The 20691-nt window shown below is 27.9% G+C and overlaps 5 protein-coding genes across 16 annotated transcripts; 2 read left to right on the top strand and 3 right to left on the bottom strand.

The window, feature by feature from the left end:
• Nucleotides 1-188: 188 nt before the first annotated feature.
• Nucleotides 189-7057, bottom strand: LOC102680798 (transcription elongation factor SPT6-like). 3 transcript variants are annotated; one of them, XM_031509675.1, is made up of 11 exons: nucleotides 6784-7057; nucleotides 6632-6719; nucleotides 6012-6202; nucleotides 5817-5936; nucleotides 5551-5702; nucleotides 5210-5456; nucleotides 2097-5131; nucleotides 1488-2004; nucleotides 1170-1410; nucleotides 684-1086; nucleotides 189-586 (listed from the first exon to the last, which is right to left on the bottom strand). In XM_031509675.1, exons 1-11 carry the CDS (start codon nucleotides 6820-6822, stop codon nucleotides 388-390), a joined length of 5232 nt encoding a protein of 1743 aa, XP_031365535.1. In that variant the 5' UTR covers nucleotides 6823-7057; the 3' UTR covers nucleotides 189-387. The 3 variants fall into 3 exon arrangements, with proteins under 3 accessions (XP_031365535.1, XP_006614105.1, XP_031365536.1); XM_006614042.2 differs by having other exon boundaries at nucleotides 189-583; nucleotides 6784-7054; XM_031509676.1 differs by having other exon boundaries at nucleotides 448-586; nucleotides 680-1086.
• A 103-nt stretch (nucleotides 7058-7160) lies between these two features.
• Nucleotides 7161-10511, top strand: LOC102670571 (phosphatidylserine synthase 1). 8 transcript variants are annotated; one of them, XM_031509681.1, is made up of 5 exons: nucleotides 7161-7883; nucleotides 7960-8784; nucleotides 8890-9112; nucleotides 9243-9318; nucleotides 9618-10511. In XM_031509681.1, the coding sequence occupies exons 1-5, from the start codon at nucleotides 7630-7632 to the stop codon at nucleotides 9719-9721; spliced, it is 1482 nt and encodes a 493-aa protein (XP_031365541.1). In that variant the 5' UTR covers nucleotides 7161-7629; the 3' UTR covers nucleotides 9722-10511. The 8 variants fall into 8 exon arrangements, with proteins under 8 accessions (XP_031365541.1, XP_006614117.1, XP_031365543.1 ...); XM_006614054.2 differs by having other exon boundaries at nucleotides 9640-10511; XM_031509683.1 differs by having other exon boundaries at nucleotides 9247-9318.
• On the bottom strand, nucleotides 9719-15221 carry LOC102678293 (neprilysin-3-like). 2 transcript variants are annotated; one of them, XM_006614108.2, is made up of 15 exons: nucleotides 14791-15221; nucleotides 13751-14723; nucleotides 13416-13520; nucleotides 13223-13328; nucleotides 12925-13120; nucleotides 12687-12839; nucleotides 12526-12618; nucleotides 12246-12431; nucleotides 11603-11743; nucleotides 11344-11526; nucleotides 11122-11228; nucleotides 10855-11051; nucleotides 10563-10720; nucleotides 10286-10435; nucleotides 9719-10185 (listed from the first exon to the last, which is right to left on the bottom strand). In XM_006614108.2, exons 1-15 carry the CDS (start codon nucleotides 14998-15000, stop codon nucleotides 9976-9978), a joined length of 3168 nt encoding a protein of 1055 aa, XP_006614171.2. In that variant the 5' UTR covers nucleotides 15001-15221; the 3' UTR covers nucleotides 9719-9975. The 2 variants fall into 2 exon arrangements, with proteins under 2 accessions (XP_006614171.2, XP_031365537.1); XM_031509677.1 differs by having other exon boundaries at nucleotides 9976-10185; nucleotides 13751-14727; nucleotides 14809-15221.
• Nucleotides 15222-15366: 145 nt separating this feature from the next.
• Nucleotides 15367-18724, bottom strand: LOC102678442 (zinc finger protein 341-like). Of its 2 annotated transcripts, none has more exons than XM_031509678.1 (9): nucleotides 18342-18724; nucleotides 18159-18218; nucleotides 17775-18048; nucleotides 17392-17665; nucleotides 17116-17310; nucleotides 16462-17025; nucleotides 16121-16390; nucleotides 15844-16056; nucleotides 15367-15748 (listed from the first exon to the last, which is right to left on the bottom strand). In XM_031509678.1, exons 1-9 carry the CDS (start codon nucleotides 18370-18372, stop codon nucleotides 15566-15568), a joined length of 2064 nt encoding a protein of 687 aa, XP_031365538.1. In that variant the 5' UTR covers nucleotides 18373-18724; the 3' UTR covers nucleotides 15367-15565. The 2 variants fall into 2 exon arrangements, with proteins under 2 accessions (XP_031365538.1, XP_031365539.1); XM_031509679.1 differs by having other exon boundaries at nucleotides 18478-18621.
• On the top strand, nucleotides 18518-19901 carry LOC102671164 (probable RNA polymerase II nuclear localization protein SLC7A6OS). The gene is made up of 3 exons (XM_006614057.2): nucleotides 18518-18872; nucleotides 18960-19208; nucleotides 19290-19901. Exons 1-3 carry the CDS (start codon nucleotides 18708-18710, stop codon nucleotides 19752-19754), a joined length of 879 nt encoding a protein of 292 aa, XP_006614120.1. The 5' UTR covers nucleotides 18518-18707; the 3' UTR covers nucleotides 19755-19901.
• Nucleotides 19902-20691: the final 790 nt, after the last annotated feature.

Consider the following 20691-nt stretch of genomic DNA (forward strand, 5'->3'; position numbering starts at 1 on the left):
ATAATGTTTACTAAACGGAAGTATAAAATTGACATTAAATCGATTTCATTCAATTTCAATTATAACAAAAATTGATGCAAGATATCTCATTCATAATATCATCTAGATGATATTATGGTAAGAAAATATCTCATTTATAGTTGCAAAAAGATTAAATATCTTTTGATCACGATTGTAAAATTCGTAACAAATCTAGAAAAAAATTCTAGAAAAGATAATTTATACATATAATAAATACGTATTTAACATTATAGAAAATGTTTTAGATTAATTAGAATATACGAATATACACGTTTGTTTTAACTTACTCTTGTTTTTTTGTTAATAAAATAGAGTATAATTTCAGGTAACCAATTGTCCTAGCTACATATAAAATATATTATTGCCTCAACTTTCATCATATAAAGGAGTACCATCTCCACTTAGAGACATACTTCGAGGACTAGAATTTGTAAATGGAGTTCCTCTAGGAGATTTGTAAGATGGAGTACGAACAGATGGTGTTCTATGGCGTGAAGTTGCTCTCTCATTTTGAATTTCTTGATTTCGTGGCGTTTTCCTAGATTCGTCATATTTTGGAGTACTACTATTAAAATTAAAAAAATAATATTTTATTAATATTTAAATATCTAAATATTTATCTTGAATATTTAATTTGAATAACTAAAAATAATTATACTTACAATTCTTTGGAAGTAGATTGCTTTGATCGAGCCCATGCTTCCGCGGCTTTTGACCAATTCGTTGCATTAGAAGAATTAGAAACAGATCTATGTGATCTTGCAGTTCTATGTGAATTTGAGTTCATTGCAGGAGGAATTGGTTGTAAGAATGGTCCTTGAGCATGGCTAGGTGTTTGTGGATGATGAGGTGTATGATGTGGTGTATGATATGGAGTCATAAACGGAGTTTGGCCGGAAGGTGTATATGGTGTACTTCCATAAACACCATAATTACTGACACTAGCAGCACCTGGAGTATATGGTGGATAATGATGTGGAGTATGATTTGCTACTTTTGAGAGAGAATGTAGCATATGATGTGGCATATTTTGTGCTACTCTCTGTATTGCATCTGGATTCACTCCTGAAAAAAATATAAAAATGAATAAATTTCAATATAACAAAAATTATAATGACTTAATATTTTAATAATATTGTGAAATTTACCATTTACTCCAGGAGTAGTACCATTATATGGTGTTCTGGAAGTCATAGCTCCATGTGGAGTACCAGGTGTACTTTGACCTGGTATAGGATCTCTAAAATGTTCCTTAAACCAACGGAATAAATCGTTTAATCTACTGAACATTTGACCTCTAAATCGAAATCCATCAGGTGATACGGTGATATATTCATGACGACAACGAGTTCGTGGTAAATATGAAAGTAAAAATTTTCCAGGATAGTTCTAAAATACAAAACAAAAAATTTGAAAAATGAATTTAATTAAAAATTTTAATAAATATTAAATATTTTCATACATACTTTAGCGGCAGATACAATATATGGTATTCCACCAGGATTTTGCTTTTTCTGTTCCTTTAAAATTTCTTCTGCTTTATCTTTAATACCTTCTATATTTGATTTATAATATTTAAAATCTATTAGTTCCGAAACATAAGCAGACATTGGATTAATATGTCTTGCAATAATTTCATCTAAATCTTCAAATTCTTCATTGCCAATCCACAAACTGCGACCCAAAGAGAATGTATTTTCTTTTCCTTCTTCTCTTATATCGATATGTTGATAAATATTATCTGTAACTTTCCATGTTACAGTCAAATGATCAGCTCCTTTACTACTAGGTCGTATTATTGCTTCTCCTTGTTTCATAGTTTGCATTAATTTTTCAACTTCTGCAAAACCAATATTATAAAAATTGGGATGAATTATAACTCTTTTTACATAAGTTTGTCTTTGTTGCACTTTCTTAGTATCCTCTTCAGTTTTTATATCTTTGTCTTCTGCTTCTGTATCATAATAAACGTCTCGCTGTGGTCTAAAAATAACAATATAAATAAAATATTATTTATAGAAATTATGAAAATTTATAAATAAAATATAATTATTTATTAAAATATTCATAATTACCTCCATTCATGATTTTTATCAACAAGATCGCTAGTTTTACTAGTACATTCAACGCTAAATCGTTCTACTTCGATCTTTATTATACGACAATGAATTACTTGTCCAACACGTACTCTTTCTTCTGGATTAGCGACATGTTTGTCAGATAAATTTTTTACATGAATATAACCAGATATTCCATTATCTAATCTTAAACGAATTCCAGTTGCTTTCCCTGGACATGCACCAGCATCAAAATGATTCCATACTTCAGATAATTCTGGAAAATCATTTTTTAAACAAAATGGACATTGCCACAATCCGGTTTCGTCATTTCGAACAGGATTTGCTTGATCTAATTGTTCTCCTTGTGGTTTTCTATGACTTATACCAACAACTGTAGCCAAAACTAATTTACCAACATAAAAAGTTTCTGGAGTTTCTTTAGTCAAAATATCGAATAATTTTTCAGTATTTGGAGATTGATATGATATACGAAGATCTTTGTATCTACAATTAAGTTCAGCTCTTATATCATAAAGAGTAATGCACTTATTTCCAAAACCCTGTCTTTCAAGTTCTTCTGCAAATGCATCTAAATCTAAATCTTTTAATCTTTCTGGTGATTCAAGAATTTCTTCTAAAGCTCCTGCAGGATTTGCATCTTCATCATCATATTCTAAAGCATCTACTGCCATTTTTCTAGCCCATTCATATGTCTCTGGATGTACACGCGAACCATCTAGAACTTCTACATATGCCTCTGTACTGTCTCCTAAACTATTTGTATCAATTTTAATAAAACCTGCACAGTTGACAAATACTTTAGGTCCCATATGACATGCTGTTATAAGTTGTGTTCTATTTTCTAATCTTTGATTAGTTTGCTTTAAAATCTTAATCAGAGCTTGTCCTTTTCTGGGTCCTAAACCACATACAAATTGTACTAAATTTGCTGTATAAGGCTGTTGAACTGCTCTATTTAAATCTACTCCTACTTCATTTATACGATTTATAAATTCTAAATATAAATTTTCTATAAGATCCTCTTTAGAAAGTTGATCTTGCAAAGAATGATATTTAAGGCACAGAATTTCTTCATCAATTGTACATAATTGAGAGAACTCTAACAAAGGATCTTGTATTCTTCTTGCTAAAGATATAGCTTGTCTTAATAGTTCTGGATAATCTCTAAATTCAGATATACTTCTATTACTATTTGCATAAACTTTAGCAAGTTCATTATCACATATTTCCACTTGAATTGAAGGATATTGTTCTTCCTCTATGAGATTAGATATACATTCTTTTATATCACCTACTATCATTAATGCTTCTCTAGTTTCACCACTTATTACTACAACATGTGGTTTTTTTGTGGCAATAAAATTTTTAATTGCTAATAAATCAGCTTCTTTCAACACTTTTTCGTTATCCCTAAAACTATTTTTACGTTTTAATATATGTGGTAATCTTAAATAATCAGTGCATTCTCCATCTGGAGAAATTATGCAAGTAAAAGCAGCTTGAGATGGATCAGGCACATAAGCTACACCCATCACACGAATTCCTTTACTAGTATTCCATTCTTCATCATCTTCCTCAGGAAATTCACAAGTATATGGAGCAATTTTTATCCAATTATACATTTTACGGCAACAAGCTTTCATAACGCATTCTTTTGCCTCTATTAAAAGATTAGATCGCAATTCTTTTTTCAATTGCGGTATTATAATACGATTTAAAGCTATTTCAACACTACCAGTTCTTAATGTATTCCAATCCTGTACACTTTTACTAAATTCATCTCTATAATATAGTTGCTTTATTTCATCAATATAATTATTGCTAGTATTTCCTTCAATTATATCACTAAAGGAAAATGTAACTAATTTATCTTCTTCTGCTATAATTAGTTTTAAAAATTGATCACCAACAAGATCTCGTACAGGCTTATTTTTAAGATATTTTAATCCATAAATGGCATGAGCCTCATCTATCTCTTTTATTCCTTTTTTAGTTGGTTTTATAGATAATTTTGCTCTCTCCATATACATTTCTCTAACACATTTGCGTACTAATGGTTCATGCGCTAATTGAATTGCAACCATTAATTGTGCAGCTTTAAGTACTTCTTCATTTGTATTAAAAATTGCTGAACAAAAATCATTTGCTACTATTGCAGGTTCTGTTGGATCTTGATCTACTTCATGACGTTGATAATTATCTCGAAGATTTTCAGCAAAATGTTCTGGAGAGAGACCAAATCTTTTAGCAAGTCCATCTAAACCAGCCTTTTTACAAATATAATAAGGACCTTTCCTAATTGGCTTTTTTAATGATTCGTCTATTTCTTCTTCTTCATCATCTATATCTGCAATTTCTTCAGGAAGATCTTCTCCATTTTCCTCAGCTTCTTCGATTTGTTGTTTTCTTTTCTCCAATTTAGCTTTTTTTTGTGCTTCTTTCTCTTTTTTGCGTACATCTTCTTGCATAACTGATACATCCTCATTATAATATAACATAAAATGTCGATAAATATCATTCAGTTCTTCAAAAGTCTGAACATTTTTAAGTCGTTCAATATCATCATCTTTAATAATTCGTATGTTATCAGATAACGGAGCATCTGGATTTTTCATAATCTCATCTAATTGAAAATTTCTCATTTTTTCAAACAATTTCAATAAATTTTCCTTTCTTTGTTTAAGTTGACACCATTTCATATCAAACTTATAAATTTTCCACAAATCATTAATATTTAACTCTGGTAAAACATATTCTTTTCTATAAAATGATATAAATGGAACTTCAAAGTTTTGATTACGCATGAAATCTAAAGCTTTTTTAATTTTGTTAACTGTTTGAGGACCTTTTCTAGCTCTTTCTTTGGCTTCTTCATTAAGATGAGCATCTTGTATTGAAATCGTCGGTTGACAGAATGCCTGTTTGTATATCCATTCTGCTTCAAGATCTAATTCATCTGAACCTTCTACAGTTGATGTAATAGGAACAGCGCGAAGTTGCATACGTTCAGGAATGTCTGTTGTACGAATCTAAAGTACATATATTAAGATAGCTTAAATATTATTTATAAATATTGATGATAAATTAGTGTTATTTTTAATAATTACCTCATTGTCTATATCAGTAAAATGGCCACGTATAAGTTCGCTAGGTTCATATACCTCAAAGATACTTTTTTTTGTGCTCTTTTTTTTAAGATGTTGTTTTGACCGTCTTGGTCGATCTTCTATCTCATCATGAATATAATCATCTTCTTCTTCATCTTCATCATCTTCAAATTCATCTTCTCCATATTTTCCAAATTCATCATAATCAAAATCTATACCAAAAATATCTTGAGCTTCTTGTAAAGCACTGTAATAAGTATATAAATAATTAACATATGTTATCATAACATATCATAACATATTATGTTCTATATTATATTTATAATGCAAAAAATTCTTACGCATCAGAAAAAATAGGTTTTTTCTTCTTTCTTTTCTCAGCTATAGGTACTCCATCACCATCCACAATGAAATCATCCTCATCTTCACTTTCTTCCTCATCAAATCCTTCCACTTCACCTCTGTGACTAACTTCACTTCTTTCTTCATCTTCCTATAAGAATAATAAATGATTATTTAATTTCTTTTACAATATATAACAATATATACATTTTTTTACAATATAATTATTAAACCAATCACACATAAATCTTATTTTAAAAGTTACCTCTCCAGAGCCTTGAAATAATTCATTTGCAATGGCATCTCTTTCATCATCTACTTCTCTTTCTTCTTCTCCCTCTGATTCTTCATCTTGTATTCTTCGCAAACGTTTAAAACGACGTTTCTAAAAAATAAAATCATAATAAAAAATTATGAAATTATATAAAATATTTTATATTTTTTTTGCAATAGTATATACCCTTTCAACTTTAACTCCTAAATTTTCTTCAAGTAGATCATAATCTTCATCTTCTAAACGATCATCAAAATCTTCATCATCACTTTTTTTACGTTTTCTAGAATAATCAGATCCATCACTATCTTCACCATCATTATCATCATCTTCAATTGGATTATCATCAATAAGCCCTGGAACTTCTCCTTCATCTTCTATTCATATTAAAGATAAATAAAATTTAAATAAAAATGATTTTAAATGATAATAATTATTTAATATATTAATAATATTATGAGTATCCGATACGAGTATTCGGGTCAGATTAGGCAGAATGAAAGTTTGAAAGTTTTACATAGTCTCGAATTGTATTTTAAATTTTGAAATTACGGATACTTATATGCCAGAAAACTTTTGGAATTCCGTCCAAAATAAAAAAAAAATTCTCCGAACAACAATCCGAATCCGAACTACAATTTCGAGCATCCGTACATCCCTAGTTTAAATATTAATATTGTATAAATTACTATAGTTTTTTAAATATCGTTTTTTCTAGAACTTTCAAACAGATATTTTAGCAAATATAATATATTTAAATATATTTAATTAGAGGTAGTATATAAATGCATTTTTGTACGAATTACCTTCATCGTCATCTTCATCATCACTATCTTGCATAGCTTTTAATTTTTTAAGTTTTTTTCTTTCATTAACATCGAGTTCCTCCTCCTCCTACAATATCACATTATTAGGTTATGTAAAATTAAATGTCGTTATTTTATATTTTATTACCCACCTCACTTTCTTCTGCTTCAGCATCTAAATAATCTGCCATTTTGTAATAAAAATATGAAACTTTCTAAAAGTAATATATAAAAAAATTATTAATAAAACAAAATAACGGAACAACTCTACTTGCAACAAGAAGTAATTGCAATTTAAGGTTGCCGAAGAATTTTCTACACTAATTTATACGTGACGTCACTGAAGTAAGACAAAGTACTACTTATTGCCGAACAATATTGCTACGTTAACATCAGTGAAGTATGGAATAGAAAGGGAACTATTAAAATTGGTGGGAGAATCCGTTGCTTGGCAACAAGACGCTATCTGATCTGATGATGCGACGCCATCTACTTGATGATACAATATACTATGTAGTAGTACGAAATATGGGAAGATAGTGTCGCATCATCGCGTTTTGTTGCTAAGCAACGCATCTTCTTACCAATCCTCCCAACTAGTCTTTTTCATATATATTGCTCCATATCTCGATGACGTCATATGTAGATTTCCATAGAGAGTTCTAAGCGGCAAGTTTAGTCGTGACATCTATAATTATACAACTGTTTAATATCTATATAAAGGTTCGTTTTCAAAGGAATACTTTCGTGTCCAATCAGCTGATATATAAACAAAATTGGTTAAATTTGTTCTTTTTTATTTAATTCTAATCATATAACAGGAAGTAAATTGATTTCCGTAGTATTTTTCTATCTGATTCATTATTTGTATGTGCTTAAGTGGTTCAAAGTCCTTCAATAGCGTGATGATGCACATAGAAATGAAAAAGGAAAACATGGCGAAACAACGTGTGAAATGATTAAAATATAAATTTAAAACGAATAATTATTTGATCGGAATGACAACTAACGAAGAATCTGTAGATGACAGTCTCTTAGAGAGATTCATCAAAAGTGACGAAAATAAGGTTGTGAATTGTCGAAGTAGTATAGACAATATTGAAGGGCACAAATTACGACATGGAACGGACAGTTTTCCAAATATTAATGAAAGACCGGTTGATGATATTTCCATCGAATTTTTTTATAAACCACATAGCATTACACTTCTTCTCATTTCAATCGGTGCTGTAATATATTCCGCATTCACTAGGTAATTAAATTTTATTTAAATTTTTTTATTATATAATTTTAAACTTTCTGTAAATATCGATATTGATTCAATACAGGAATACTACTAATGTTGAGGACAATATTTGGGCTGGAATATTATGTATTATATTTTTCTTTCTGATTATATCTATACTTACATTTCCAAATGGACCATTTACGAGACCTCATCCTGTTGTATGGAAACTTGTATTTGGTTGTAGTGTATTATATCTAATGGGTCTATTATTTATGCTATTTCAAGATTATGAAACAGTTAGAAAAATCTTTGTTTGGATAGATCCTAGTTTGGCATCGTTTCATATTGATATGGATAAAGAATATGGTGTTAATTGTTCAGAAATTACAATTGAGAAAATATGGAACCATTTAGATGTTTTTGCATTAGCTCACTTCTTAGGATGGACTTTTAAAGCAATTCTTATTCGTCATCTTGGTATTCTTTGGGCTATTAGTATTATGTGGGAAGTAACAGAAATAGCATTTGCTCATTTATTACCAAATTTTGTGGAATGTTGGTGGGATGCTTTTATACTTGATGTTGTTGTCTGTAATGGTTTGGGTATTTGGGTTGGATTAAAAATTTGCTCTCTCTTAGAAATGAGAGAATATAAATGGGTAAGCATTCTTGACATTGAGAGCACTACTGGAAAATTAAAGAGAGCAATGCTACAATTTACTCCTGGTAGTTGGACTGCTGTTAGATGGTTGGATCCAACATGTACATATATGAGATTCGTTGCTCTGTGTCAGTTGGTTATATTCTGGCAAGTTTCAGAGCTCAATACATTTTTTTTGAAACATGTATATGAATTTCCACCCTCTCATCCATTTGTTGTGGCAAGATTGGTATTAATTGGAGTAATAGTTGCACCTTCTGTTAGGTATGCAAAATAAGATAAATTTATATTAAATATGTATTGCAAATGTATTATAGCAATTATAATAATTTCTTACACAAGTAGTATAATATTTTAACATAATTATAGGCAATACTACATGTATGTAACAGATCCAACATGTAGTAGAGTAGGGACTCAATGTTGGGTTTATGGTGCAATTATGGTTACAGAAGCATTACTATGTATAAGGCATGGTGCTGCATTATTTGAACGTACTCAAGCATTAAATATTCTTCTATGGCTACTTTGCCAATCTCTAGTCTCAGTTCTTTGTGTTTATGGCTGTGTTTTATGGCATCGGTACTTTGAGGTATGTGCTTATTTCTTTAAAATGAAACTGGAAATTATTCATTTTGTAACTAACTGTATGGTTATGTTTTTTTTTTATTATTTTTATATGTCTTTTTTTAATGCCTTTTGCATGGCTCTCATCTTTTCAGACAGAAAAGAAAGCTACTTCAAAACAATGTATTACTCAACTAGACAACAGTCATCTGGATGTAACCCTTAGCAGTGGTATGTTATGGTCGATGTTTATTATATTTTTTTGAGGTGTAAATAATGATTAAGCCAATAGTGCACTGGGCTATTGATTTATAATTAACTAAATACTAAATATAAAACAAGAGTGCTACATTTGCAATCTGTTACATAACTGACATGAATAATATAAAACTAAATAAATTGTGTTATGAATGCTTTTCTACTACTATTGAAAAATATGAATTATGTGTATTTATTATAAAAATATATAAATATTTTATCATACAGCTCAGTTCATCATTGGTAAATTGAATACTAATAAATATTTTTAGGAATTGATCTGTATTCTAGGAGACATGATTCATTCTACAAAATCTATGGATTTATTGGAAAAAAAGCAATTATAAACAATTATGAGCAAGGAATATTTAACTAAAGGGTGAATTATTTATATTATTAAATTTTCTAGTCACATTATATCATCGTACAATAGAAGTTTTGGATGTAATGGATTTAATGAATACATGAGTTTGTCTGGTTTTTGAATACTGCGCTCGTTTGCGCGTGAATGTTATGAAAAAAATGTTCCTGAGAATAAATGAAAAGCGTTGTTACCACTTAACTCACAGTTTTTTATAAAAAAATATTTGTTATATTATTTACGCATTTTAATTGCGTAGTTACATTACATTATTCTGCTGTATCGCATAAATATGGAAATACTTTGCATTCAATATATGGAATATTTGGCATTATTCGTGAACCTTGCGGACAATTCCAAGCTTTGCCGAGAAGCATATTATTTGATGCAGAGACAAAAATACGAATCCGATTTGGTAACTGTTCATTCTCATACAATGATATATACGATGACGTAAGTGGTGACTTCGTACAGTACATCTATAAAAATCATTTATGAAAGTTCTTACTTACGATTGTCATAATGTTTGTAATTTTATTTAAAATATCAATGCCATAAATTTTACTGTAACGAAAGTACCTGAGCATAGGTGAGATAGAATAACTGATTGAAATCAAGTTCTAACCATGGAAGATAATCTTTTTTAGATCTCAATCGAGCCAAAGTATCGTAGGCTAATCTTAGTCCCGTTATCTCGGACAGACGTTCATTTAGAGTCAATTGCGAAATCTAAAACATTTTTTAATAAAAAAGATTTATTAAGTTTGTAAAAACGTATTTGATTAAATATTTTATTTTAAAATAATATTTTTACATCGCAACGATTTTATAAAAAAAAAAAAATGTATCAATTTACCTCATAATTCACGTTTTGTCCAGTAAATGATAATGTCATACTCATATAATTTTGATCATTTCGGTGATAGTTAATATATTCATTAAAATTATATTTAGATTTATCATCGTTTAACAAACTGTTCTTGGCATTGCGAGTTCCATTCCAATAATAAATACCTAATGATATATAAATATGTATATCATTGAACATTTGGACGATAAGATATTTTTGAATTTTCTTATAAATCTATTGTTATAATTCTAGAACATTAAATATTATAATAATATAAAATTACATATTATTAATATACCATTTGCATCAAAGTGATGAGCAATTTGGTGTGCAATTATGTTACCAATTATCGCCATTTTTATGTAATCAAATGAAAATTTATTATATTCATTATAATTCATGGACCAATCGATTATACCAAATGGTATCACAATGAGATTTAATCCATAAATCGCGATTCCTTTAGATTGGTACGGTTTTGCATAATGCGTCCATCTACATTAATTCATATAATTTAATAATGTAAAGATATTTTCTATATCTCTTTTTAATTATAAAAACTTACATTTGTTCAAGATCTCCTGGATTTGTAGAAACTTGTGCATAGATTAATTTTCGATATCTTTGCATTAAAATTATTGAATTTTCTAAGTAATTATTTGATAAATTTACCTAGAATTGGACCTATCATTAAATATCATTCAATAAAAACAATTTAATTAATAATATTTAAATTTTTTTTTATTATTAATATCATATTTTTAAAAACGAAATTGATTTTTTATACCTTGTTTGCTTGATATCTTACATAAATTGATTTATTATTATTAAAATAAGAAATATCGGGTAGGACAATTTTAAGATTATTTATTTTTGTTATTAATGCGACACGATCTTTTTGTGTAACCCATTTTTGGTTTTTAATGTTTAATTTTAGAGTCTCCTTAAGTTTCTCAAATATACTATGTATCTATTAAATTTTATATAAGGATTAGTCATCTTATGATTATCTTCATTATTAATCATTATATGAAATGAATGCTTACAGTTTCATTTATGTAAATAAGTTCATCTTTCGAAAACGAAGAAATATATAACTTCGAAGCTTCCGGGATTAAAATATTAGTAGCTACGCGAAGGCAGTATTTTTTAATATCTACATTTTTAACATGTTTTGATAAAACTAACTAAAAGAAAAAAATAAATGTTAAAAGTTATTAAAAACTTTAATTGAAGAAAGAAAATTGAAACATTAATCAGAAAAAATAAATAAAAGTTTTCATAGTCTGATGCGAAATATTCCTTCCAATAGCAAAAAAATTTGCACTTCGGTCAAAATATTATTAAATTATTAAAATCGTTATTGCTACAATGGGATATAATATCTAGTAATAATAATAATATAATATAAAATAATAATATTAATCATGAGATATTTTAAGATCATTAAAAAATATGATCCATTATAATAATTTTTAATTTTTAATTTTTAATTTTTTTCTTTATTAATCTCTACTTTATTATATTATTCTATTAAACAATAAATTTAAAAAATAAAAATATCCAATCCGATAAAGCATTCAGAAATATAAAAAGAAATTATACTAGTTTTAATATTTAATAATTTTGATATATAATCCAAATCGATTGAGCAAATATTTCGCATTGATCTATGAAAAACTTATGTACCTCATGATAAAGATTGCGTGCATACAATGCTAACAATGCATTGTATAATGTCATCGGATCTGTTTTTTCAAATTCTTCCAAAATTTTCAATCCCTTAGCTAATTCATTGTAAAAGTAAACCTGTACTTTTACTTTTTCTTGAACACGTTGCTTCGTTAAAAAATAAATTAGCTGCGTCCAATTTATCTGTAAAAAATATATATATTATAGAGAATATCGATTTAAAAGTGGATTAGCTTAAGCTTAAATATCTAATAAATTCAAATTCTTTCTTCCTTACTATTTTAAAATTGTTCTGCAATTCCTCGATAGTGATACGGGTATAATTTTTCATAAGATATGCCTCGCGAATCTTATCTTGGGAAGGAAAATTCTGAAAAGGAAATCGTATCGAACAAAGTTCATTTACATTCAGTGAAAAAACTTTTAACTTGACCTCACCGCGAAAAATCCTTTTACTATATTAAAATCGATATTGATGTATGTACTACTTATTAATTGAGAGATATCGTACGAATTGTTCAATTCATTAAATATTTCAAATGCTGTAAGAGCTTCCGATATGGAGTTAATAAATTTTGTCGTATCGTTTTTCTAAAACAAATAAATGAAAAGAACATTTGTTATAGGTTTCTATACATAGAACATATTTTTTTTATACATGTACATGTCTGTATACTTTGCATGTTTTGTATTCCTTATACAATTTTCCTAAATCCACCGTTTCTTTTTCTCTTTCCAATTGATCCGCATAACAAGGATCGTTAGTTTCCTCTATTTCGAAAGGATTGCTATATGTCGTTGGACCTATTTTAAGAGTGAATTGTTTCGGTGAATATTCATCGAGATCTGGGGCGATATCGAACAATAAAACGCTATAGAAATAAAAATACGAACAAAATATATATATTATATGTATATATTATGTGAATTCGACGTGCGGTATTTTTGTACGGTCGTTTTCATTTCTTATTTACCTGTTGTGTAATAATAATGTAGCGAGTAGAAAAGTAAAGTTTGTATGCTTTTCAGCCAAATCTTTTGTCGTATAAAATTTTCCTACCTTATCTAATAGTTTTCTTGCTGTAAAAAAAAAAAAAAATTATATTTATTATACATTAAACTTGTATTCGAAATTAGAAATTAATTAAACTTATAATTTTCATTTACCTAGTTTTATCCTTTCTTTTTGATTAATTTTTTCGTATTGCATGCAACTGTCGTAATATTTGGTAAAGAGAGATACATTTTCCACATTTTCCTTCTTCATTTGTCCTGATTAAAATATTGAAAAATATATTTATAAAAAAAATTATTTCTTTCTATCGTTTATTCATTTGATATGATTTTTTAAATAGAATATTGCATTTTTTGTAATGTTATTACAAATAAAAGAAATGAAAAAAAATTGAAAAAAGCCAGTTCTAATATTTTTATGGGTAAAAAATTAACTTTTTAATATTGCTTAATAATAAAAAAATGTTTTTTTATAATAAAATACGCACTTAAGATGCGTTGATAAGATATATCTTCTAAATTGAATTCTACAGTTTGAGGATTGATCTCGAAACCACCGCAAGCATATTCATAAAAATCTTCGCATGGATCAATTGTGTGATTCATATAAAATAATATCTTGCTGGCCAAATTTTTGCATTCACCCGAAATACATGTTTGATTATTAAACGATGAATCACTTGTAGAATCAATTGTATCTGTAATAGTTGAATAATCATCAATAATGTTATTTTTTACTGTAGTTGATATTGTAGAAACTATATATTCAGAAATATTTGTTATATTTCTTTCATCCTCATTAGAAGAAACTTCTTCCATTCCAGAAGCATTTGTATCTGTAGAAGTTGTTTCTATCATATCTGTCGTTTTTTGATATTTTTCTGTAATCGAAATTGGTGTACTATTTTCCGTAAAATTAAAAATAAATGTCGAAGAGTTATATAATGATGTGTCCATTGTAATTATTGATAGATTTATATTTTTTTCATTCTCGCTAGAAGAAATCATAGGAACATTCGTATGTGTAGAAGTTGTTTCTATCATATCTGTTGTTTTTTGATATTTTTCTGTAATCGGAGTTGGTGTACTATTTTCCGTAAAATTAAAAATAAATGTCGAAGAATTGTATAATGATGTGTCCATTGTAATTATTGATAGATCTATATTTTTTTCATTCTCGCTAGAAGAAATCTCTTTCATATTTGTATTTGTAGAAGTTGTTTTTTGATTTTCTTCTGTAATCAGAGTTGTAATAATTGATAGATCTTTTGTACTAGTTTCAAGACTTAGAAGTTTATCATCAAATTTATCATCATCATTATCATTATTCTGATTTGTAACATTTTCTACATTAAATATTTCAATGTTCGTTTCTTTTTCTTTTGTAATCATTTCATCTATCACAGAAATTGTAACTGATTCTATCGTTGTTCTTTTAGTTTGATGTTCGCGATGATGATGCTGTATCGATATAATTATTATTATTTATTTATTAGGCTTTATTTATTTCTTTATATTAAAAATTTACCTGCATTGTTTCTGTATATTCTGTATATTCATCTTTTTGTTCAAGATGATCGAAATGATATGTTTTCCACGGAAAACTGACAAGTATTAGGATAATACAAAGAAATAAAAATATTAACAACGCTAAAACGCAACTTCTGTAAGATTGATCTTGTTGAGCTGCTTTGCCTTCCTCAGCGTTAGTAATTTGATAAGATGCTCGTTGAGCCATATTTTAACATATAATTTAATTTAACATGCACTAATATTTAGATGGAATATCACCTTTCACTAATGCATAAGAACACTGTTTTTTTTTCTATTAAATCAAACTCGAAATGTTAGTTCAGAAGGAAGAAGGTGGTGATTATGAAACCACTTCCTTTTAATTACTATCTTGAAATATATTTTAACATCCGTAAGATATGGTATTTTTTTACTAATTTGTTGGAAAGAAAATTAAATGCAATATTAAAGATATAATAACAGGAAATTGAGCAGAATGAAATACACACATTGACATAAACATCTTTTTCTTTAATACATCCATAAATTCCAAACGGCCTAAGGAAGGCGACATTAAAAATATTTGAGATATAGATAGATATAAGTTATTTATATTAATATATTTTATAATACAATTATCACAGATATGTAAACTACAAAATATTATATATACTATTATAAAATGCAACTTTTGCAAGTTTGCCAATGATCCCATTGCACGTAGTATGACAACTTATCTACAGCCTAGGCTATATTAATTTAAATACAATTAAAAAATATATTTAAAAACTCTATTCGCCTGTCTGCTGTACCGAATATGCATCAGTGTTGCGTTTGATTTCATTATCCACTGTGTCAGATTTGATGAGAGCTTCGATTGTTGAACCGACTTCTTTTAATACAGAAATGTTCTGTAATTTTATGGTACAAGTTTCTTCTCTGCAGTCATCAGATTTTAACATTTCAGAAGTGATCTAAAATGAATGAACATATAATTATAATGAACATATAATTATTATTTAATAAATGTTAATTTGTTAAACTTAAGAAATTATTTTTAAGAAATTACTTTTCTCTGTATTTCATCAGCCTTAAATTTTTCTAATTTTTCTTTATCAGCAAGTCCAATTGCAGTCTTTGATGATGTCTGTCTCTTTGGAGTAGGTTTCCTTGGTTTAAATGATCCAGAAGCTTTCTTAGGTAACTGTGAACTCATATGCTTTTTAGTCTCATTCGACTGATCGCAATTATGAGTTAGCAATTGCTCTTTAGTTTTAAATGCCTGTAATATGAATTTCATAAAATAAATATTTATTTAAATTATATTCGATTAAATAAATACTTACGTGTGAGCAAATTTCGCATTTTAAATTATGTTTATTCATCTCATGATGCTTAAGAGCTTGTGCCCGATGGAAATTACGATTACAATGACTACAACTAAATCTTTTGATATTGCTGTGCGTCAATAGATGACGCTTTAACTTATCAGGTCGTGAAAATTCACTCATACAACCTAAATAAGTTCTGAAGGGACACTTCAATCTTTTTGTTAAATCATGAATCAACATATGACGACCTAAACGGTCTTTTCGCTTGAATCTAGCTGGACAATGCTGTAATAAATAAATTATATTATAAAAAAAAGTAAAATAATTTACGAACATTTTACTTTAATCATACTTACTGGACATAAAAATGGCGTTTCCTCGCTATGTATTAATTTATGATTGGCTAAGTATTGCTCAGTTTTAAAGGCCTTTCCGCAATCCTCACAAGTAAATCGTGCGGATGAGGCGTGCGTTTTCAAATGACGCCGTAAAAATCGTTCGATCAAGAAACTTTTTCCACAATGCAGACAAGCATAATCATGCGTTGTAGTTTCTGTATGATGTTGTAAAGCCTCCAAATTAGAAAAAGAGGATTTACAAATGGAACAACAGTAATATTTTTCTGTTGTTTTTTGTTTTTGGACGGAATGGGCATATTGATGAAGTCCAAGATCAGACAAAGTATTAAATACTTCACCACATACATGACAACGATATTCTGATCTCTTATGACTGCGAGTATGCTCTAAAAAATCTTCAAGTTCAGCAAACATCATACTACAACTACTTTGCACACATTTGTACACTTTCAGTGCTAAGTGAGAGACTATAAGATGGCCCTTTAAAGCTTTGTATGAATCAAATATTTCTTTGCAAAACTGACAATGGTAGGTACGATCTATGCTTCCATCTGGTGGTACCTAATAATGATCATAAATAAAAATTAAAGAAAAAAAAAAAGAGAAATTGTTTGAAATTATAAGTTTGTTTCGAAATGTTTAATAAAATACCTCTGGGGGTAAGGAGTGTATAGCGGTACCTGGCCATACTTTATGTGATGACATATGTTTTTTAACATTTGATTTTTGTGCGAATGCACGTCCGCACACAACACATTGATATGGTTTTTCCCCTGTATGAGAACGTTCATGTTGTTGCCAATAAAACTTTTTTGAAAATTGTTTGCTACAATAACCACATTTATACTGCAATGAAAAATTTATGTTAAAAAATACGCGAATTTAAATAAAAATATAAAAAAATTGTCATTTCACCAAAATATATACTTTTAAGTTTTGTGTTTGATTATTAGTAGTTTCAGATTCTGTTATTAGATTTTCAGTCATTGGTATATCAATTTTATCTGTATTTTTAATGTTTTGTTCTTGAGAAATATCACTTTGGAGAATTTGAGGTACTTCATTTGATTCATTTTTTAGAGGATCATTATCCCCCGGAATAGTAGAGTTTTCAAAAGTATCCAAACTTTCCGAACTTAATATAATTGGAACACTAAATGTGGAATCTGTTGTGAAATAATTAGCACCTTCTTGATCCATGCTATAAAAAATGAATGATATATTATTTAAAGAAATATTTTTTGATATATAATATATTATTTTATATAATATATAATATATTATATAATATATAATATATATAAATTTACCTAAATAACATATCTGATTCTTCAAGTATAATTGGTTCATTAAGTTGATCATTTTGAACAAATGTTTCTTGAGGATTATATTGTGATACATCTTGATTATTGTTTTCCGTATGAACAGCCTGAGTATCATCATTTACCAAAAATTGACTCAAATCTACTGTTTGTTCTTGTGTTTTTTGATGCGTTCTTTTGTGCAACACAAACATGTGTAATGATGTAAATTGACTTTTGCATTTCCCGCATTGAAATATATCTTCCTCATCTTGATCAATTGCTAAATATAAAATACAAAAAAATATCGTTATAAATTTATTTTATAAAAATTTATACGAGAGAGAATTTTCAATTAATTAAGGTTATTGGCATTACTTCATCAAAACTTACCTGATTGTTCAACTTCAGTTATTAAAGTTGGAGAATCTAATAATGATTGCACTGATACACCTATAAGAAAAAGAAAAAATAAATATTCTAAATTCTCAAAATATTATTTAAAGTTTTTTTTAAAAAAAAAGATAAAATACTTGTTGGTTAACCCCACCTATTCCTATGAGAGAAAAATTTTACCTGTTAAAGCGTCGAAAATAGATTGCGCCATGTTTTATAATGATATTAACGCTTCATTTTAAGCGAAATCAACAATTAAGCTTTCATAAATTGTTTAATATAAAGAAAATGAACAAATTCCAAGTTAAAAACATACCGAGAATTTCTACGCCCTGCCAGCGTTGTTGCTGACCAGCGAATGATAATCGATATGTCGACCGTTGAAAACGATTTTAACCTCGAAATAAGACAAATCGTTTTGTAAATTGAACTTCATATTATATAGTATATTATAGTATATAGTATACATAGCATGTAACATAACGGAACAAAACGTAAAAGCATCGGTGCGAGTGTGAATATTTTTTTAATAATAAAGTATAAAAAATGGCAGCAATATTGCGTGTGAAACGTAGACACGATGATGAACCATTAAATACTTTAGTAATTTCACGTAAACGTCAAAAAACTACGGATGATGAAGTAGCAGAAGAAGCATTTTCAACTTCTCTAACCACAATTGCTAAACTTGCTGGAACTATTGCAAAACAGGTTTATATTAAAAAACAAAAATAAAAAAAACAAATATCTTCGATAAATTATATACTCACATTAAGATTATTTGTTTTATTTTTATAGGAAGATAATGTCGATCATTTAATTCAAAACTATAGAAAAGATGAATTACAAACATATTTTAAACAACATCCTATAGACATAATAAATAAAGTAAGAGAAATAACAAAACAAACTTCAGTAGAGAATCGTTACAAAGTAATTAATTGTTTTCGATCTTTGAATAATATCGAAAGTTCTGAAGAGAAGATTATGACTGTAATAGATGTAGAAGATTCAATATCTATAGAAAAGAAGGATTCTGTAGAGAAAGTAAATAATATTTTCTTAATATTTTTCAATTATTTCAATTGATAATTACTTGTATAATTTGACTAATATTTATTATTTTAGGATGATAATTACGTATATGATTTATATTATGTTCATACTGAGAATGATATATGTTTAGATGATATAGCTATACATCCATACGAACAAGAATTGGTTTATGATACTTATAGAGATGATAGATATCCTGAAGATGAACATGAATCCGAGGATTCAAATTCAGAGTCAAATTGGAGAAATGATTATCCTGATTCTGAAAATTATTCTGAAAAATCAATCGATGAAGATGATATGAGAGAGGCTGTTATGAATATGAGATTAGATGAGGAATCTGATTTATCCGAAGAAGATGATTTTATTTATGCAGTTGATGAAAATGATGTAAATACTTATGGTTACAAATATGCAAGATACAAAGCAAGAATAAAGGAAGAATTGGAGGAAGATGAGAATCATTTTAGCGATTACAGTATATGTGTGTCCGAAGAATCAGATGAGGATAATGATAATTTAGATTATGTATCATAAAAAATAGTACAATTTAATTACATATAAGTCTTTTTATACTGAAAGAAAATAGCTAAATAGTCAATGACAGTTAATGCAGTACATTTCATATTATGTAAAATAATTTCAGTTAGTGGAATCAATATTAAAATTGTTTTCCAAATACAAGTCTTATGAGTTTATGCTATTTCTCCTACTACACAGAGGTAAAGGTCTTGAAGATCTTTTATTTGTGTCTATATATTTATTACATATTTATATAGATATATTTTGTATGTAAAATTCATCTATCAAAATAAAAATAATAAAAGGTAAATCTAGATGTCGAAGTGACAAAGGAAAGTGTGTGTATAGGTGTTTAGAAAAAGAACTGTTTTCGACGATATGGCATATAATAATATACCAGATTTATAATATATAACAAATTATCGTGGAAGTATCAGATAGAGATTTACAAATTTTCAGTAAAGTAGTTTCTTCGTGATGTGTTATCAAATTTTTTGTATTTATTTTATAATGGTATATCGCGAATCTTGCATTTCTTTAGATAGCAATTAGCAGGAGACCTGTAAATAACATAACAATTACTTTTATAAAAGTATCTGCGAACGTTCGCGTTTTATCTGACTATACTACCCGCCGAAATAAAAACAATTTTTACATAACTGAGATTTTTCGATAACGTTGTCGCATAATTCAATTTTTGGACAACGTTCAAATTACAACATTCGCATATTTATTTTTTTTCTTTCGTTTTCTCTCACTTTCATTCTATCTCTCTCATCGTCAAACGTTCACGTGAAGAAATTCATGCTTTTAACGAACTCTTTATGTGATATGAATATTACGCTGCGTATACGTGTAACACTGGCCTTAATTCTAATTTTTACATTTACGCGCTCGCAACGAATCCGTTACTTGTATACAAGTACAGGCGATGCTTTTTTTTTTTTTTTTT

This window comes from Apis dorsata, unplaced genomic scaffold (genome assembly GCF_000469605.1).
Source record: "Apis dorsata unplaced genomic scaffold, Apis dorsata 1.3 scaffold_169, whole genome shotgun sequence".
Classification (NCBI taxonomy): Eukaryota; Metazoa; Arthropoda; class Insecta; order Hymenoptera; family Apidae; genus Apis; species Apis dorsata.

Bases quoted from the DNA above. Each gene is read 5' to 3' on its own strand.
- LOC102678442 (XM_031509678.1), bottom strand. From the start codon at position 18,372: ATGGCGCAATCTATTTTCGACGCTTTAACAG. The intron at 17,311-17,391 runs GTATATATTTTG...TTTTCATTGCAG, and splicing joins ATCAAACACAAAACTTAAAA to TATAAATGTGGTTATTGTAG. The intron at 15,749-15,843 runs GTAATTTCTTAA...CATTCATTTTAG, and splicing joins CTGATGAAATACAGAGAAAA to ATCACTTCTGAAATGTTAAA.
- LOC102671164 (XM_006614057.2), top strand. From the start codon at position 18,708: ATGGCAGCAATATTGCGTGTGAAACGTAGACACGATGATGAACCATTA. The intron at 18,873-18,959 runs GTTTATATTAAA...TTATTTTTATAG, and splicing joins CTGGAACTATTGCAAAACAG to GAAGATAATGTCGATCATTT. The intron at 19,209-19,289 runs GTAAATAATATT...TTATTATTTTAG, and splicing joins AGAAGGATTCTGTAGAGAAA to GATGATAATTACGTATATGA.
- LOC102678293 (XM_006614108.2), bottom strand. From the start codon at position 15,000: ATGGCTCAACGAGCATCTTATCAAATTACTAACGCTGAGGAAGGCAAA. The intron at 14,724-14,790 runs GTAAATTTTTAA...ATATCGATACAG, and splicing joins AATATACAGAAACAATGCAG to CATCATCATCGCGAACATCA. The intron at 11,052-11,121 runs GTAAGTTTTTAT...GAATTAATGTAG, and splicing joins CCAGGAGATCTTGAACAAAT to ATGGACGCATTATGCAAAAC.
- LOC102670571 (XM_031509681.1), top strand. From the start codon at position 7,630: ATGACAACTAACGAAGAATCTGTAGATGACAGTCTCTTAGAGAGATTC. The intron at 9,113-9,242 runs GTATGTGCTTAT...TCATCTTTTCAG, and splicing joins TATGGCATCGGTACTTTGAG to ACAGAAAAGAAAGCTACTTC. The intron at 9,319-9,617 runs GTATGTTATGGT...AAATATTTTTAG, and splicing joins GGATGTAACCCTTAGCAGTG to GAATTGATCTGTATTCTAGG.
- LOC102680798 (XM_031509675.1), bottom strand. From the start codon at position 6,822: ATGGCAGATTATTTAGATGCTGAAGCAGAAGAAAGTGAG. The intron at 5,457-5,550 runs GTAAGAATTTTT...TACTTATTACAG, and splicing joins AAACCTATTTTTTCTGATGC to TGCTTTACAAGAAGCTCAAG. The intron at 5,132-5,209 runs GTAATTATTAAA...TATGTACTTTAG, and splicing joins TTACTGATATAGACAATGAG to ATTCGTACAACAGACATTCC.